Source organism: Uloborus diversus, chromosome 5, assembly GCF_026930045.1.
Source record: "Uloborus diversus isolate 005 chromosome 5, Udiv.v.3.1, whole genome shotgun sequence".
NCBI lineage: Eukaryota > Metazoa > Arthropoda > Arachnida > Araneae > Uloboridae > Uloborus > Uloborus diversus.
In genome coordinates this window covers 180788354-180808786 of record NC_072735.1, presented here as the reverse complement: position 1 = coordinate 180808786, position 20433 = coordinate 180788354, and the positions used below count along the sequence as shown (strand labels likewise).

The 20433-nt window shown below is 32.8% G+C and overlaps 1 protein-coding gene across 1 annotated transcript in view; it reads left to right on the top strand.

Annotated features, from left to right (window-relative positions):
* Positions 1–19670, top strand: part of LOC129223321 (SET and MYND domain-containing protein 4-like) — a 77765-nt gene extending 58095 nt beyond the window's left edge. The window contains exons 13-19 of the mRNA XM_054857887.1: positions 9787–9860; positions 11318–11436; positions 12206–12313; positions 12429–12495; positions 13758–13871; positions 16891–17062; positions 19535–19670. Of these exons, the coding sequence (XP_054713862.1) occupies positions 9787–9860; positions 11318–11436; positions 12206–12313; positions 12429–12495; positions 13758–13871; positions 16891–17062; positions 19535–19670 (790 nt within the window). The remainder of the gene's footprint in view (positions 1–9786; positions 9861–11317; positions 11437–12205; positions 12314–12428; positions 12496–13757; positions 13872–16890; positions 17063–19534) is intronic.
* The last annotated feature ends 763 nt before the right edge of the window (positions 19671–20433 follow it).

The following is a 20433-nucleotide window of genomic DNA, read 5'->3' as shown; positions in this document are numbered from 1 at the left end:
ATCATAACTATTTACAGGAAAATAAAATAAAAACAGAATCGCTTAAAAACAAAAACGATCTCCATCTATCAACTTGATAGTCACCCTCACTCACTCATTCATTCCAAACACCACCTCATTCCATCTCAATGCACGTGTCTTATGCACGTCGACTCGGCACGTGCCGATCGCCGATTGGCGATGACGTCAATCGCGTCAGCCCGCACCCAGCCGACGTGCAAGAACGAATTTGCATGGGAATCAATAATTTTTTCAATAGCCAACATCGGCCCCCTTCCCGTGCAAATCACTCTTCAAACATACTATCACTTTCACAACATCAAAAACATCAATTGCAAATGTAACTAACATTTCAAAAACACAATACATAAATATCACCAGTATTAAATCAAAAAAATTTAAAATTTGAAGAAAATCTAATAAGTAAAAAGTTTAGCATAACTAAAGCTCAATAAGTTCACTTTGAAATAAAGTCAAAAAGTTCAAAGTCAATGAATCTCAAAAAATCACACAGCATCTCGCTGGTCAAAACGTAAAGTCCGGAAAAGTCATTCTTTCCAAAAGAAAGCACATTCAAACAAACACTTTATCACAAAATTTCTTCAACTCCAATCTAGTAGGTGGCTTCGTAAACAAATCTGCAACATTTTCTTTCCCAGAAACAAATTTCAAACTAAAAACTTCATCATTTACTAAATTGCGAATAAAATGGTATCTAACGTCTATATGTTTCGTTCGCGCATTTTCTACACTTGATTTCGTGAAATCAATTGCCGATTTGTTGTCGCAAAATAAAGTACAATCTCCAAGACTGAAGTTCAAATTTTTATCCGCTAGTACATTTTTCAGCCACACAGACTCTTTCGCCGCGTCAGCTAGTGCGATATATTCAGATTCCATCGAGGACAGACTCACACATTTTTGCTTCGTTGTTTTCCACACAATAGGAACTTCGTCGATAAAAATTATCATTCCTCCCAATGAAACTCTGTCGTCCCTACTTGCAGCGTAGTCGGCATCTGAAAAACTTTTCATTTCAATGTTTCGCACTTTGGACAAGTTCAGCTTATATTCTTTGGTAGACCTAACGTAACCTAGAAGCTTAAGTAGTATTTCCCAGTGTTTGATTCCGGGATTTTCCTGCACTTGCGATAAAACATTTACCGCGTAGGTTATGTCGGGGCGAGTGCGGTTTGCTAAAAATGCTAAACTACCGAGCAAACTTCGATAGGGAATTCTTTCCATTTCTTCTATTTCACACTTCGAACTTGGGCAATCTAATTTTGAAATAACAGTTCCCTTTACTATGGGTAAAGAAGTTATCGGGATTTTATATTCTTTAAATTTTTCACAAATTTCTTCTATGTAACTTTGTTGATGCAAATACAAATTTTTATGATCTTGACAAAATTCGATCCCTAACAATTTTCTCGTTTCTCCGAGGACTTTCAGATCGAAAATTTTTCGCAGACTTTTTATGACTTCATCTATATACTGGTTTTCCTTTCCGAATATTACGATATCATCTACGTAGAGTAATAGGATGGTATTTCGTCCTTTAAAAACGCAATTACACCATTCTACTTTAATGAAATTAATATTTTTTAATGCTTTCTCGATTTCTATATACCAGTTTCTTCCGCTTTGATGTAGTCCGTAGATTGACTTTTTCAGAAGACAAACTTTATTTTTATCTTTACAAAAACCTACGGGTTGGTGCATATATATACTTTCCTTTAATTCGGCATATAAATAAGCGTTTTTTATGTCTACTTGACAATTTTTCCAACTATAAAAACAAACCAAAATACAAAAAAATAGTCTAATAATTGAAAAATTGACTACTGGGCAAAAAATAGCGTCAAAATCTTCTCTCCTTTGTTGACAACCTAAAATTACCAACCTCGATTTGAATCTTGAAATTCGATTATTTACATCCCTTTTTACGCTGTATACCCATCTATTTCCTAGTATAGTTTTGTTCGGCGGTCTCTCAACTAACTCAAAAACTTTTCTTTCTTTCATCGTATTTAACTCGTCGTTCATGGATTCGATCCAATCTTGAGCATTTTCGGATTCTATAGCGTCTTTGAAACTTGTCGGAATTTTCACCTCAACAATGTTCGCTTCATTTTTTTCAGTTTCGCGTTCCGTATCATTTGCAAATTTAATCTTTCCCGAAAAAACATTCTTTCCGCTGAAATCAAACAGCTGTTTTTCGAATTTTAAATTTTTACTTTTGCAATATTTTTCTATATCATTACATGATCTAAATCTTTGTTTCGTTCCCTCTAAGAAATAATAAATGTCATTTCGCGTTCCATCTGGTCTCGGCACTGCATTTCTAACCCAATTCAATTCTGACGCGCTTTTCGCTAATTCAGATCCGTTTTCTTCGGAAACTTTCTCAGTTGAATCTTCACTAGATGTTCCACCTTCATCGCGATTTTGCGCGCTTTCTTCCTCATCTAACTCATAATGGAATTCCGAGTATTGAGTTCGTTTTTTAGGTTTTTCTATTGGGTCCAGGACTTCTTCCACTGCATTCTTATTTTCATTAAACTTAACATTACAAGTTTCAATTACTTTTTGCTCGTTATTTAACCAAATTCTATATCCTCTGGTATTTATCGCATATCCTATCATTATTCCCTCCACTGCACGCATTTCGAATTTATTTCTCCGTTGCTTTGGAACATTAACGAAAGCTTTGCTTCCGAAAGCTTTTAGGAATACTACCGAGGGTTTTCTGCCGAAAAACATTTCAAAAGGGGTTTTGGTTGTTTTATGACAAATTCGATTCCAAGTGAAAGTGAAACAATATAACTCTTCTGCCCACCATTCATTGTTCATTTTCGCGTCTTTTAGCATTGCTTTTATCCCGTCTAAAGCTGTCTTGTTGAAACGTTCGCAAATCCCGTTTTCCTCTGGTGTATAAGCATTTGTTCTTTGGGCTTGAATACCGTAAGAACTTAAATACCGTTCAAACTCTTCATTGCAAAATTCGCCCCCGTTGTCTGTACGAATGCTAACAAGTTTCTTTCCCGTTATTCTTTCCATTTTCTTATGATAGTGGATGAATTTGCTTAAAACTTCATCTTTTCGTTTTAAAGTGTAAACAGTCACGAAACGACTAAAATCGTCAATTATCGAAAGAAAATATCTACTCCCACTTTTTGATGGCGTTGGTAGAGGACCACAAACGTCCATAAAAACTAACTGTAGTGCAGAATTTGAGGTCTTAGGATTTGATTTAAAAGAAATCCTAGTTGACTTAGCTAGAATGCAAACTTCACATTTTTCGTCTGGTTTTTCTATTTTTGGAAGACCATTCACGCTTTGATTTTTACTAGTATCTCGGATGTAATCATAATTTATGTGACAAAATCTCCTATGCCAAAGGTTAGAGAGTTGATTTTGTTTAACAGTTCCAGCATTTACGTTAAATCCGACTTCCGTTTGTTTATTTTCTACAATTTGCGTTTGTTTAACAGTACCGGCATTTACGTTAAATCCGCTTTCTACTTGTTTATTTTCTGCAGTATCGTACGCAAACGGTTCTACATAGTATAAACCCTCTTCTCTCCGTGCATAAAATAGCTTTCGCCAATTATTGAAGAACACGCAAATTTTTCCTTTACTACCAACAAAATGTGCACCGGCTGCTTCTAAACGTGCACCGGAGATTAAATTTCTTCTCATGTTTGGGTTGTATAAAACGTTAGTTAACTCTATCCAATTAACTTTCCCGTTCATTTTTACAGCAAATCTCACAGTTCCTCTTCCCAAAACTTTACTATTAGCATTTCCCACTGCCAAAGCCATATTTACATCGGAAATTTCTTCAAAATTTTTCATTAAGTTCTTGTTATTACAAAAATGCGTTGTTGCCACACAATCAAAAATCCAGTGAAACTGATTCCTATTACAATCTTTACCTGCTCCTGATTCAGAGGTCGAAATGTAACTCTCAACTAACATCGAATATTTATCATTGAAGTTCGAAAAGTTATTACGATTTACGTTACTTTTACATTGCGCGATCAAATGTCCGTATTGATGACATCTATGACACGGTCCTATTAACTTTCTATCCTTCGTATTTTTAACAAATTTAGCATTTCCTTTGTTTTCTACTACTTTTCCTGTCTTCTTGCTTCTATTAGTAATATTGAAAGCACTCACCTCAGGTTTTTCATTGTCGGCTTTTACCTGTTTCAGCCTACTTTCTTCTTTCACCAGCTCCTCAGCAATCTTGTTGATGTCAAAATCTTCATCACTCCAACGGTAAATTAGTTGGATTATACCGGTATATTCCGGCGGTAAATGCCTAATAACTTGGAAACCTTGAAAAAGCGAATCTAAACTATGGCCCGCGTCATACAATTTCTTCACAGCTAATTTAACTCTAGCTATAAAAAGACCCATTTCTTCGTTATCTTTATAACGGATATTAAAGAATTCATCCAAAAGTTGTATAACTCTCGCTCGCGTTTTTGGTTCAAACTAAGCTTGCAGAATCTCCCATGCTTTCTTGCCATCTGATGTGTCCTGAATGAGTGGTCTGAACTCAGGCTTTATAGCATAATAAAGTGTGGTGTAAGCTCGATCCTGCAACAGGAGAAATTCGCTACTCTCACGACTAGTTGCCTTTTCATCTAAAGCGACTACTTTCCCTTCAATAAATTTCCAACATCCTTTATCGAGAAGTAATACCTTAACATCTATTTTCCATCTATCCCAGTTCTTTTTGCAGAGCAGTTCAAAACCTTCGGGGAGCAAAGCCATGGCTGTAAAGCAATGTTCAAAATTTCTAACTTAAACTTGAAAATCTTCAGACTTTAAAAAGCTCATAAGATTTTTCAATCCTTACGGCCCCCGAAGCCGATATATCTCTCAAAATGAAATATTGCAACATGGGCACGGCCCATAACCTGTTGACATAAAAAAATTCCTTTCCTGAACTTTCCCAACGTTCTAAGCCCATGTAGCAGTTGTTTTTGAAAGGAAAACTAATGTTTAAAAACTCGTCGTTTATTTGAACACTTAATCATAACTATTTACAGGAAAATAAAATAAAAACAGAATCGCTTAAAAACAAAAACGATCTCCATCTATCAACTTGATAGTCACCCTCACTCACTCATTCATTCCAAACACCACCTCATTCCATCTCAATGCACGTGTCTTATGCACGTCGACTCGGCACGTGCCGATCGCCGATTGGCGATGACGTCAATCGCGTCAGCCCGCACCCAGCCGACGTGCAAGAACGAATTTGCATGGGAATCAATTTTTTCAATAGCCAACACTCTTTGTGTTTAGCGCGATCTGGAAAATGATCGCCATTTTTTTCTCCCCTCTTTTTATTGGGGATGCCAAATGATGATTTTCAAAAGTAATTCTGGTTACATGAATGCCAAATTGCAATATTTTTACTGTACAATTGCCTTGTATTAATCCTGCAGATTGCATTGAAAACCTCTCTCATTTATAGTCTTCATTTCTGTTTTTAGGAATTTCCTGAAAAAAGTTGAGGGAAAGCTTATTCTTAGAATACAGTACAATGGGCTATTTGTGAACTTGCTCCCTGAGCTCTGCCCAGGAGGTCACTGTAAGCTCCAGTCTTATCACTAAAATTCCATTGACTGGTCCACAATTGGGGTGTGTTTGAATAGCTGATAAACAGATAGGGTCATTTTAGTCCCTTTCTGTTGATTCTCCTGGTCATTTTGAAGCTTAAAAGCATTTACTAAATAGATCTTTAGCATTTTCTCCCATTTTTTTTCTGGTTCTTATCTTTTGGGTTTTCTGGGTCCCTGGGACCCGATTTTTCGCGGAAGTTGCGTCCCTTTCCCGCGAATTTGCGTAAAAAACCCGCTATAGCGCGTAAACGCGAACCCTGTAAGAAGTACAAAAAATACCATCGTAATTTCAGCTTAATGGTCTATGTACTGTGTACAATATAGGAAATTATGAGAAAAACGGTTCTTCAAAACAGAGGTTTAAAGATTGCGATAATATTACATAAATACACTTTGGTGTGAAACAGCTAAAAATGAGTTAAAATACTACAAAAAGGTTTCTATCTAAGCGATTGTTCATATAAACCTGCTTATAATTTTATTTTAAGAGTATATTTTGTTTTAAACAGAGAAACAAATTTTATATTTTAAAATGCGAATTTTTGTGAAATTTTCGATGTTTTTGTGAAGCTACTGATTTTATTACTTGATTTTTGTGAAAGTACCGATTTTAAAACAAGATTTTTGTGAAGGTACCGAAAAACGGTAGCAAAATCAGCCTGTATTGGACCCTGAATTTAATCAAAGTGTTAAGTATTTGTAGTCAACAAGTGTCCTTTGTCTTTGTTGTGAACAATTTTTAATGTTTAGGTAAGAAAAATTGCATTTAAATCATTAAATTAGTTTAAAAAAATTATTTCAATTATGATGAATACACATCCTATTTCTTTTAATTATACATTGAAATGTGCAATGTTATGAATTCAAACTGTGTGTGTAGTGTACACATATTAGTGCTTTTATACAATACTGTCTCGACCAGCTCTATGGTGGTTAATTCCATTTTTGGCCAATTTTGACCAGTTTTTACCAGTGGCATGGCCAAAATCGGCTTTATACGGCCAAAACTACAATGCTGTGAGTGATTCTCTTTCGCCTGGAGGTGGTCATGAGGAGTCTTTTCTGGATTATGCTTTCTTCCTAAAAATCCCCATTAGATTAAGGACAACAGTTTCTAAAAGCCATGGATGCAAAAGTTTTTTCAATAATGTCAACCACCCTCTGAAAATCTTTGTCTGCAATTGTTTCAAAAAACCACACCAGGCAGAATACTGTCGCAAGCAGAAAATGGCAGTGTCTGCAGATATGAACTTTCGAGATATTTGAAGAAAATCGTTTTAGTTCCAATACTAACAATTTTCAGTTATCGCCTTTTATCTGCCTTCGACAAAATAGCTCTCAAAATACCCGTGGAATGTAGAAAATTTTTCCTTAAATTTCTCATTTGGTTAAGGACTTCAGCATCAACAATTCTTAGATAACAATATCCTCAAAGGTCCCAACTAATTTAAAGACAACTAGTCTTCATGAAACTAAAAATGAAATCTATAATCGATCATTTGTCATCATCTGTGCAATAAATAAATATTTAGTCACAAAAGAATAATAAAGACTGCAGTCTCAAAAAACTAGCATTTGAATGAGGGCAATAATGATCAAAACTCTTTATTAGAAAAAAAGAAACACTCCATAAAATCTCCATTAGAACAAGGACATGAATATTTCTCATGCAGCAAAGGTAACACTTTTCAAATAACGTTAACCTCCCTATAAAATTCTGCCTGGAATAGTTCTTAAAATCTTCATTAGAATAAGCTTAATTACATTAAACTGTTTAATAGCTAATAACAATTAACTGTTTTAAATAAGGACGTTTCCAATTTAATGGCATTAGAGTAAGGGCATCAGCCCTTACAAAATCCTAATTAGCATCCTCAATCTTCAAAGATAGTTTTAAAACTAACTTTAAACAGACATGTGATTTTTCAGTATTTTTACTGAATTCAGTATTTTTTGAATGAGCAAAATATTGCATGCAGAAAAAAAAACAGAGTCATTGGGGACTAAATTCAACATGCTCCAGTTATTTTTATGCATTCAATTAAAATAGCTTGCTATATAGATACAAAAATACACGGGAGAGAGCTTTCTTACTGCAATATACTTAGAACTTATTGCAATATACTAACAGTGTTGTGTTAGTTCACACAGTTCAATTTCAGTATTTTTCATCCTGTTTGGGTCACATGTCTGTTTAAAAGTCTCAATTATATTAAAGACAACAGATCACTTGAAATACATATCATTCATCGTTCCGCTGCAGCAATGTCCCAAGGAGTCTATTTTGAAATCATTATATTATTGTATTTTTACTGTTTGTTGGATCAATGTGTAATTCACTCACTGGCTTTACTTTCCGGACAGATCATGTATTTCTAATTCAGGGGTCTATCCAGGATTTTTCACAGGGTCCGTTTTTTGTGAAAAATCAAATAGTTTTGTGAAAAATGAATTAATTTTGTGAAAAATCAAAAAAATTCGCAAAAAAAAAAATTTTTTTTTTGTTAAAACGAATTTTTAGAATTTAGAGATGGCACAAACTGCATCAATTAAACTTAAAGTTGGATGTTTTCCTCTTCTACGTCGAGAAAATCATTCTGGATTTTTTTTTCTGATATTTGGTGGGGGGGGGGGGGGCATTGCTCTTTCAAGTATCAATATTTATCTACCATTCTACATTTCAATATTTATCTACCATTCTACATTACGTTAAATTATACTAGATATATTTCTGTACAGTACTTAAAATAATTGTAACAAAAATATAACTAAATAAAATAAAATTCAGAATAGGGTTCAGCATTCAACTCTTAAAAAGCACAGAATTTCGTTTAAAACTTATAAATTCCGTGATTTTAACAAAAATAAAAAGATATCTCAATTGTTTACCTCTTAACAAAGCGTAATAGTCATTAAAAATTCGAAAAATCGGATTCCCATAGCGGATGCAAAGAGATCGCGATTCTCAAAGTGAAGGCATCAAAAGTATAAAAACGGCTTGTAAAAGAAATATTTTTGATAAAATTATTTTAAAATTGCATTTTAGAGTCCTATGATAAACATATCATTAATATCTGTGGACACAGTTGACACAAAAAAAATAAAATAAAATAAACCATCTATTCAGCATTTTAATTTTTGACTCATAACAGAAAATGGAATTTTGCTTTAAAAACTTGAAATGAGAGTTCTAACAGAAATAAAGAGACTTTTCATTTATTTGAATCCTAATAAAGCAAAGTTAGCTTGAAAAAAGAACCAAATATGATTCTCATATCGGATGTTAAAAGATTGCATTTTTCAAAATGTAGACATCTAAAGAAAAAAAAATGGTAATTAAAGGAGTTTATTTAAAGTCATCCTTGTTAGCATCGAAAAATCAGAACCCATATAATTTTCTCCCAAAATAACAATTAAACATCGCACCTGCACCGTAAAAACGCAAATATTGACAAGCTGGCAAAATGATGAGAATATTTTCTAATCAAGTCATTATAAAGGTTCAACGCCAGACGCTAAGTGGTGATAATTTTGAAGTTGGTAACACTATCTGAAGCGATCATATTTTTTCCTTACCCTTACTATCCCTTTGCAGTTCTAAGTTCATTTCCCAGATATTATTATTGTTTATTAAATCATGAGCGGAGAAAAGTGCTTACCAATGACTTTTCAGAAAAGTTTACAAAAACACCGCTGCTAATTAGCTGTGATAAAACAAACAACCATTATATTTATTTGGCAGTAGCAATTATTTATGGCGTGCAGGAGCATTCCAAGAGTGCCTTTTTTTTTTTCAAAATTAGCCGATTTTGTATAAGCTGATCCCTCTAATTTGACTTAAAAAAAGGTTCCAAAAATTATCGGTTTATACACAGAAATAAGCGTTATTTTGCTTTCAGATTTGCTCTTTCAATAAACAATTTGACAGATCCGATCTTGTTTATCGGAATTTTGTGAAGGGTCCGTTTTGTTTGACCGGGATTTTGTGAAAGGTTCGTTTTGGTTGATCGGATTTTTGTGAAGGTTTGGGTCCGTTAACGGACCCAAATATCCTCTGGCCAGACCCCTGTATTTTATTGTTTACTCAAAAATAAGATTGATACTTTTTGGTAGCAGTTAGTATATAACTTTGATTTTTCAGTTTTCATAGGAATGTGCTTATAGTTCGTGCAATTTGTGATATTGATGAAGGGAAAGAAGTCTTCAACTGCTATGGTAATATTTTTTTCTTAACTCGTTAGTTTCTTCAAGATTCAAAATGTTTCTGTTTTTCCTTTTTTTTTCTTTCTTTCTTATGTAGGCTAAATGTATAAATAACTCATTCAGGATCATCAAGAATTAGCCCAGTGGCGGCGATTCAGGGGGGGGGGGGAACGAGAGGGGGACAACTGCCTCCACACTTTTTTCGTTATCAAAGGTTGCCTAAAAGTTAAAATTTTAATTTCAAAACATTCTGGGTGAGATTACCCGATCATTAACATCACTGAATCTTGCTTAAAATTTTGGTTTTAAAACTTTAATTTTTGAACATTTTCAAGAAGAAAATCCCCGTACGCACTCCCTTCTTCCTTTAAATTCAAAGATGACCTAAATTTGCATTATGGACTCCAGTTTGAGGGGAAAGAAATCAGGAAGAGAATCCTCCTAGATGCAGTAAAACTGCGTTTTTAAGACTCCAATTAAAAAATAAAAAAAAAATCCAGAGATCTTTTTCTGAAGGAAGTTCAAAACTGAGTTCTTTAGATTTCACCAACTTAAAAAAAAATAATAAAAAATACTGGAAGAACCTAGGAACCCTCTTCCCCCTCCCCTTAAGTAAATAAAAGAGAAGTCTAAAATAATCTTTTAATAAACGTTTAAATACATTTAAACTTTGCAAACTTTTAGTCCCTCTAAGTTTCCCAAAGATGGTTGTAATTTGCGTCTTTAAGACATCAGTTTAAGATTTTTTTTCCGGGACTTACCTTTACATTACCAAAAGTTTAAACTTCTTTGGGTTTTTTTAATTAATTTTTTAAAATTATTTTTAATTAGACTTTATTGAAAAAAAAAATTACGGGGGACAACTCTGGAAACTTCTCTTCGTTCCCCAAACGTTGACAAAACTATATTAAAACAGCGTTTTTAAAACTACAATTCCAAAACATTTATGTGGGAGAAGATAAGAAGCCCCCCCCCTCTCTTTTGTCACTCAAGACAACCTAAAATAGTCTTTAACTTCTTTAAAAAAATGGTCCCCGTACTTATAAGCCCCAGTCGCCATCTCTGAATTAGCCTATTTTTGCCAACTCTTCAATTGAATTAAATTTATTTGCTATTCGCAACTCCAATAAACTATAGGGGGCGCTGCAGCCACTGTCTAATGGCGGATGAAAAGGGTAAAACAAGCAAATGCCGTAACTAATATCTTGCATTGACGCTTTGTTGAATGACAGTCATTTTTCATCGTATTTGTGGGAAGCTTTCTTTTCTATTCTTCTGAAATTACATCACAAACTGTCTGAAGCCTGTAATTTACCCCAAAGAAAACGCCTGGAATGGAATGTTTTACCTTTTTCTTTAGTTAATCACCGCAAGGTAGCGTATTCGAGCTCTGGAGTTGCGAATTGAGTTTTGAGACTTTATGACTTTTCGTACCAGATATTCTAACACCTGTCATCTTTTGTTCTCAGGTCCTCATTTTCGCCGCATGCCTCGAGAAGACCGACAGCGTTCCTTATTGGAACAGTACTTCTTCCTCTGTGAATGTGACTCTTGTGTGAATGAAGATGAACGAGAGCAGAGGTTTCAAGTGAGTTACTTTGTCATATTTCAATAAAGAATGTATTGTAACAAGTCAAATATTGATTTGTAATGAAAATTTTGTTGTTCTAATTTTTGGTCAGACCCATTTTAGTTTTATAAAGAACACAAATGGAACTACTTTTAGTTCCATTTAAAATTGGAACTAAAAGTAGTTGTGTTGGTAGAGTTGGGAATTTCCTTTCATAAGTCTACCAACTGGTACATAAAAAAGTTTTTACGCAATAGATTTATTGGCAATTTTTTAAGTAAAATATTTTTTAAATGAACAATTCGGAGAAAAATATTATCAAATACTCATTATAATTAAAACTTATATTGATACTTTTATTTATGCATTATGATATTTGCAGTAAATATGAATTGATTCGATTGCACCTCTTTAGCTTTAGCATATTTTTAGACAGTTTAAGAAATTTCCAGACATTTTTGGACAGTAAAAACCACTTGTCTCGTCCTAAAGCAGTTTTGGACGGTTCAAAACCCGACCCTATTCATAACATGTAAAATATCCAATTTGAGCAAATCCTTAAATAAAAAGATATGGCAAGACATGCCAATGGAAGCATGTATTTTAAAAGAGACTTGAGCTTGTTAAGAAGGAAAAAAGGCAGAATTAATCCTAAGTATTTAGTGTAAATATACTCAATGATTGCTACTTTAGCTTGAAGCAAAAAATTTTAGTACAATTCACTTTGTGTTAACATACTAAAAGTTTGATGTTGTTTGCAAACTTATTGATAAATGTTCTGTTGTAGGCTTTGAAATGCTCTTTCTGTAGTGGACCCCTCCGTGCTCCTGACACAACCAATCGGACGTCCTGCCTAGATTGTGATAAAAGCCAAGATTGTGCAGCACAGCTGCAGGTATGTTTTTTTTTCAAAACTTAACATTTTTTAAAAAATCACTATCATCATCTCACCAGATGTTTTTTTTTGGGTTTTGTGTTTCAAACTTTTGACTTGTCTTATTGCTTTTCAGAAAGTGTTTGCAGCTCATGATTTGTTTGTTCAAGGACTCCAACTGGCTGCAAAAGGAAGTTTCAAAGGTAATATCCTTTCCATAGCATTTAGTTGCTTTTCATAATGGTTGTGGAATTAGGTTCGAAGTTATCAGATGAGCAGAGTGACATAAATGTGTGTACATGTGTGTGTTCGAACAGTAACCATATATACTTTATGACTTTACATGGGTCAATTCAGAAGCAAAGTGGATCTGCTTTGTGGCCACTTCACAAAATTTCATTTCTTAAAATTAGACTTTTCACTAAATTTGATTATTAAAATCGGTTCTTTCAGCACTTTTAAGCTCACAATTTGTCTGCAAGCAAAATATCAGTATAAAGGAAATCTCCAGTTTCCTAGTCATTCCCAGTGAAGTACGTTTTGTCAAAGATATTTCAGATCAGATTTATGATTGCTAAACATGCTCTGTACAATATGACAAGATTTTTTTCACGGAAATAGAAAAAGAAAAATGCCCGAAAAATAGTTTTTTTTTTCACAAAAGAAAAAAAAAGTTCACAAAACTTTCCTTTTTTTACGAAATGTGGATCAAAAAATAAAAACCTGGATTGACCCCTGCTTTAAGTATTTTGTTGAAAGAAACTTAAATATTTACAAATTATTTACATAGTTGTGATAACAGCCATCTTCCCTACACACACTCATTGTATGTGCAATGTGTGTCTTGTATTCAATCGACAACTACACAGCTCTAAACAGAGTTCCTACAGTTAAAGTTGCTGTTCCAGCTGAAGTCACTCTGGAGCTGGAGTGTGGCTGCAAGTGCCATTGCTAACATGTATTAATGTTACTTTCTAAAATTGCTTCATGTGAATTAAAAATGTATTTTTGCCTGATGAGGTAAAGGTTGAAATAAATCATTTCATATGTATTAGTGAATAACATAATAAAAATTAATGTTGTCATAAAATATATATATATATATATATATATATATATATATATATATATATATATATATATATATATATATATATATATATTGAACTATTGATATTAAAAACAAATTATTTTAAATTAATGTTAGAATTTAAAGAGATTTTTAAAAGATTTTGCTTTGTTAATAAAGTAAAGTACATAAATAATTTAAGTTTTCTTAATTTGAAAATGAGCATGAATTCTCTATTGTGGTCTTGAAGTATTTTGTATCATTTTAGTGAATTCTAGCATGTGTTTTTTGTATGAATATTTTGGTGCTGTGAAATCTTATTGAAGTTAATTGTTTATCTAATTTTTTCTCATGGCATTGATTGATTTAACAATCTATGTAATATAATTCTTTTAGATGCATTAGAGAGACTAAAAAAGTGCCATAAGCTGAGAGAAAAAGTAATGTATAAATATAATAGGCAGTTGTCTGAAGTCCAAGATCAGCTAGCATGTTGTTATGCATCATTAGGTATGGGTTTTCAGGTTTAAACTTCCTCTTAGTAAATTATATTTTGAGGTGTATTAAGTTAAAATGTTTTTTATTTGCTCAAAAGAATTGTCATTTTTCTTGCTTATATTATTTTTGCATCAAATGGTTTACATCCATTGCCCATTTTTTTTATTTAAAAACATTGAATATAACTGCCTAGTAATCAGATTTTTGTGAGATTTCTGATTTTCTCTGATTGCTCTCCCCCTTTTATACACGAATTCCACTTACATGAGTTTTTTTGTTCTCCAAAATTCCAGTCATTTATAGTTATCTGTTCCAAAAACGTAAAGAAAGGTTCTTTTTTCTTTCTCTCATGTACAGAAACGAAATATGTTGAAAAAGAGGACGTACCTGCAAAATGAAATTCAGGCTTTAGAGACTAATTTTGATACTGAAAAATGCATTATTTTGTTCATGCATGAATCAATAGTTTTTCTTTTTCAAGTGTTTTTCCCATACAGTGGCGCAGCCACGGAAAGGGTTTTGGGATTAAAAACCCTCCCGATATTCAAATACATTCATTTCTTCCATACAAATCGAGGGAGAAAAACCGTACTTAAACTTTTCAAAGCGGAATAGGCTTCAATAAAATATCTTACTTCTTTTAATGATCGGGAAATTGTCACAAATTACTTTCCAATTCTTAAATATGCAAGCAGTATTTCATGGTGAGCACCCTACAGGTATAAAACAGCTGAAATGGTCTCAATAAAGTGCAACAGAGTATCATGTGTTATTCAGTACTTCCTGCTATGCACAAATCCATTTTAGGGAAACCTAAAGAGAGGAAGCTTACCTCACAGGATTTTCTGGGGCTCCTTCCCAATTCTCATTGAAAGATCGAAACCGTTATTAGCTAGTATTTGACATTCGTGTATTTGAAAAAGAGGTTTTAATAATCTCGCAAAAAAAAAACAAAAAGTTGAATATAAGAGTACAGTAAAGCTAATGAGAGGAATATACTGTGCTTCTTTTCCCCCTTTCTTTGTTTTAAAGTCATAGCGATATTAAGATAAATTATTAATGATTTTTGACCAAGTGTTATAAATGAATAATTACTAATCCATTGAAATTCTTTGTTTAAATATTTTCGCAAATGAATGCGAAATAAAGCAACAATTTCCGATTATGAGAACCCCTCCCAGGTAATTTTTCTGAATGCACCACTGTTCCTATATGCAGTAAACAGTAAAATTTCTGTTAGCAGTCACCTCTATTCTCAACAATCACTTCTACTAACAAACAATTTTTTCAGGTGCAAATTTTCCCCTCTGCATACATAATGTTAAAAATTGTCTAAAAGAGAACAGTCAATCTCCTGTTAACGCTCAGTTTCATCACACATCAAAAAAGTTTCTTGCTATTATTCCTCTTTAGATATTAATCAATTGTGTTCTTTTCTTTCTTTTTTTTCTTTTAATACTAATGAGGGACTAGGAACGTTTTAATGTGTTATTAATCAAAATCACAAAGTACATTATGAAGAAAGAAATTAAAATCAGAGAGTACATTATGAAGAAAGAAATTAAAATCACAGAGTTCATTATGTAGAAAGAAACTATGATTATCTCAAGTAAATATTGAAAAAAGAAAAAAAAGAGACTTATGTCAAATCAAGCACCATGCAAGAGAATAAATGCCCTTTTTGGAAATGGGAAAATAACAGTGGTACTTAAAAAAAAATGGTGCCGAAGAAAGAATCCTTTTTCCCCCTCATACTTGTACTTTAAAAGTATTTTTAAAATTTCCTTGACGAAATATATGCAGGTTCCTGTAAGAAATATCAATGAATTAAAAGTTTTTAATAATAATTGTTTACAGTTTTGATTGAGTTGTTTAAAAGCAACTAATAATTTTGACAGTTATCTGAGCAATCACAACCTTTGGTCAATTTTTTGAGAACTGAGGTGAAGCCAGTTCTAAGAAAAAGCCATAACATTTCTCACCCCTATAGTAGGCATCCTTGTGCAGGTCAAATGACTCAGTTTTTTTAACAATCGCAATGGGGTTGTTTCCTTCAGTCAAACATAGTACTTTTTGTCACTGAAATTAATAGAATAAGCAAAAAAAAAAAAAAAAAAAACAGGAACCCAAAAAATACTTTCATTTTCCCAACAGTTATTTTTTAATTAATTTTTTTAAATGTCCGATTTTTGAAACAGACCGTGGTCTTGATGACATCTCAAATGGTGCAATTTTTGGCGCATCTTTCTACTGCATTCCACGTTATAATAATCAAGAAGCAAATTAAAATTGCACTCTACGCTTGCTATCAACCCTATTGCTGCCAATACACGTGAGTAAAGATGCAAATGAAATATTTTGCTCTGTAAAATGGCCAAAAGCGCCCATATAGGGGTCAAGGGGGGGGGCTCGAGCCCCCCCCCCCTTTGAAATTAGAACTTCCTTCCTTTAAGTACTTTTGTCTTTGTAAAAATCTAAAAACATTTCTTCTCCAGCCATTAATGAATAAGTTATGAAAAATGTCAAATTTTAAAGACCCTAATCTGCCCTGAAATTGGTTTCCACTTGGAAAATATTCAGCTAAACCACAGGGAAAATATTTGAGCCCCCCCCTTTCAACTTTGCATATGGGCACCCATGTAAATGGCAACGCAGAATGGCATTTCATCATTTGTGATGTCATTGGACAGAAGCATAAATATTGAAAGCATGCCGGTTTAAGTATTTTTTTAAAAATATTAAACTTAAACAAATTATTTAAAAAATGGCCAGATTCTATGTTTTTAAGCAAGCTCTTTCAGAAAAAAAACTTTTAAAATTTTGGGAACGACCCCATTATATCAGTTTTTTTCCTTTTATTTTATTCTTTTTTTGTCATCTAATGAATGATGTAATGAGCATTGACATTTATGGATATGTGAGATTTATGGTATATTATTTTATTTCATCAAAAATTTTCAACTTCTTTTGTCGATAGTTGTTAATTACACTCTGAGCTCTGATATATTATGCATCTTGAATTTCATTTCAGACAAAATGATGTTTGCAGTAGAATATCTGAGGCCGACGTTGTCGACCACGGAGCACATCTACGGTAAAAACAGCATCGAATACGGAAACGAACTGCAGAAATATTCCGACCTCCTTCTGAATGCCCTTGCTCAAAACAAAAGAGAGAATTCTTTTAGTGATCAAGATCTAAGGTAAAGTAAGAAACCAATTTTTTTTTTTTTTTTTTGCTGCTTCATTACGTTGTTGTTTCTTTTCACTCATATCACCTATTTAAACCATTAAGAAAAGTAATAATAATAATAAAGTTCACATGTAAGGTTTAATGTCAATATTGTATGTAAAAATACAACAGTACAATTTTGTTCTTTCGAGTCGCAGTATTTTTATTTATCTTATTATACTTATCAGTTATACTTATCAATTCGCAGTACATTTCATTTCTTTAAAAAATCAGTATTTGTTGCTTATTGACAAGAGTTTTAGGAATTGTCGCTAGCAGAAATTTATCAGTTGCAGGTACTTAACCAAAAAAAAATATTGGTTATATAATATTGCCAGCATAAGTATTTACTGCTAACTTATGTTGGTGATAACTGCATAAACATTAGCATTATATTACAAAAGCATAAATAGTGATAAACTTAATAAACTGAAATTATTAAACTGCAAGACGTGTAAATGGAAATAAATAATAATAATAATAAAATGTGTTTTAGCATTGACATTTATATCATCATAAAAATATGAAGTTAGGTAACCAAAATGTATATGTGTGTATAATAGGGAAAGTTCAACTTAGTTAAAACAAAATGGCACATGATACGAACAAAATGACCGTTAATAATATTCGTAATGTAGTAAAGTAAGTGCTTCCTATCAAAATTCGATAAAATTACTTTGTTATGAAATTTTTTAGTTTATGTGTGATTTCATTATTATGTTAAACCTTGGTGAGCTTAGAACAGTAGTCCCTTTAAGTAGCAAAAAATAAATAATTAAGTTAAAAAAAATAGCTACTAAGAGATTAATGTATCCCAATCATGAAATCAAGACATTTAAACATATTTCTAACTAACTAAACTATAGTTTAGTTAGTAGATGGTAATATATTTTCCAAAATGCTTGTAGTAAGTTGATTGCAAGTTATGTGTTCTATTCTCTGAATTCAAAATGTTTGATCAAAAAAATTAAGAACATTACCTTTGACTTATTTTTATACCTTACTGTTCATCCATGCAGTAAACAAGGTCAAAAGTTTTGGTTTTATGAAAATAATAGGTGAGGTTGGATTAAATAATGTGGAATAATTGAGGGGGGGGGGAGATCAGTTTAGACGGGTTAAAAAATCCACTTTTTTATGTAATAAAATGTTAGTAAAGCTATTCAAGAATATGTTGCCAAAATTCATTGAAATATTTTAATTAGTTCCGATGCTAATGAGCGCTTAAGTGACTGTGGAAACTCAAAAACGTCCAGAGTAACTTTTTTTCAACTGGTGGGCATATTAGCTCAAAAAGTTATTGACCAATCATTCTGGAAATGTGTGTGTCGATTCTTCATTCCATTAAACTCCATATGAACCTAACTCTGAGATGATATTATTAACAAAAAAAAAAAAAAAAAAAAATTTAATGCAAGAACTGTGAAAGAAAAAAAAAGTAGAAAAACATGACATTGTAATCAAACACCTCAAAAACATGCAATTTTCAACTTTTTTGATCAAAATTAGGTTCATATTCTGAGGGAATATGTTGTTTATGAGAAGGAAAAATAGAAATGATTACAGATAAAAATTGTTTGCTTCGGTAATGCCCACCAGCAACAAACTCTGATGGCGACCGCCCGTGGACAACAGCTTCTAACTCCACTATTACTGGTGAAAATGACTTGAAAAAATTACAAGGTGTACTTCAAGAGATGAATAAAATATCCTCCAAGTTCTAAGAAATTCTGATTATTTCTTATCTGTTAAAAAAATTCACAAAAAAAACACTAAAATGTCAGCCTCCTAAGCTGGCTTCCCCCCTTAAAAAGCACAACATTTTAGATATTTGGACTGTGTTTCTCCAAGTCACTGCCCTTTTTCACTGGTAAAAAACTTAAATGTTAAAAACTAGGAAAAATTCTTAACTTTCATAATCTTCCTGCATTAGGTGATTTAAAAAAATGCTATATATAGTCTGACCATCGATGATATGGAAAGGCAAACATCCGGTTTAAAGGTGGAAATGAATGCATCTATTAGTTTTCAGGTAGTAGTTTGTTCATTAACGGATGCTCCCTTTTGCCTCTAAATTGTTTAAATGCAGTGCTGTACAAAGAATAATTTGTTCACTGTAATAAATTAAAAAATCTAAACTCCATTTGAGAAACTCTTTTTGCGTCAGCTAATTTTCAACTTAGAGAATGCGATAAATTAATAAGACCCTAGTGACATTATATAACGCTTGTATCAATATCCCATCGCTATTTTCCCTTCTCCCCTGCTAGATTCATTCAGATGGAATCCACTTAACTTGTTCACTTGCCAGATTCCACTTTCATGGTCAGACTGTAGCTGAGATGTTGATGTACTTGTTGCCTTTTTAAAAATCAATGGCATACGTTTCCAGAGAAATTTCATTTTACTGTAGTTGAAGTTGAAGTGCATCGTTGCCTTGCAGGAACTTGATCGCCGAGACGAAAGAGGTGCTGGAAAAATCGCGCCACATCTTCTCCATCCATTATGGTCCGTACCACGAAGCCCTCAAGGAGTTGGACGAGAAGCAGGCCCAGCTCGAAGCATTAACAAACCACTAGCTCCTGCTTCTGGCGCCATCTACACACTGCTCACTCACTCACTCATTGCTCTCTCTCTCTCTCTGTCGTGCGTCTTCAGCTGCTTTCATTCATTCGTGGGATGTCTCCGGGGAGTTCAAGTTTCGTATCTTTGCGGTAAAACTGCCCATTTTTTTTCTTCTGTATTGTCTTTCGATGGCTCCTTCCCATGCAATATTTTGGTTTTTTTTGTTGACTGTGTTTTATTACTCTACTCTTGATTAATCAGAATCGCTGGGAAATCCTGGATAACAAAATTTTCTGTTAAAATTCATTATGCATACAACAATCTAAGAAATTGGTATATAAGCTAACTCTCGAAATATTGCTGCATAAAATTGCTGATGGGACAACTCTTATTGCGCTGTATTACTTTTGATAACTTTTAGAGGAAAGGTGTTGCAGAGTTCATGTCTTCAAAATCAAGAAATGCGTTGCACATTTCGATAACATTTTCTATCACGTTTTAAAAAGCTGTCAATATATATTAGTTTCCCCATCAGAAAAATTATCCTGTACATCCAACACAGATCCGTACAAATCCGAAGCAAAGATTTGCTTCAATTTGATAGATTTATTTTCAAATCTATAATTAAGAAAAAAATAAAATTGGTGGTCTCTTATTCTAAATACCACTTTGTTCACTTATGAGTATTTTCTTGATATAATTCTTTAATTCAAATTGATAATTTTGTATGAATATTGTTTGAAAAGTTTAATTTTAAGTTTAATGTGAATTTTTTTG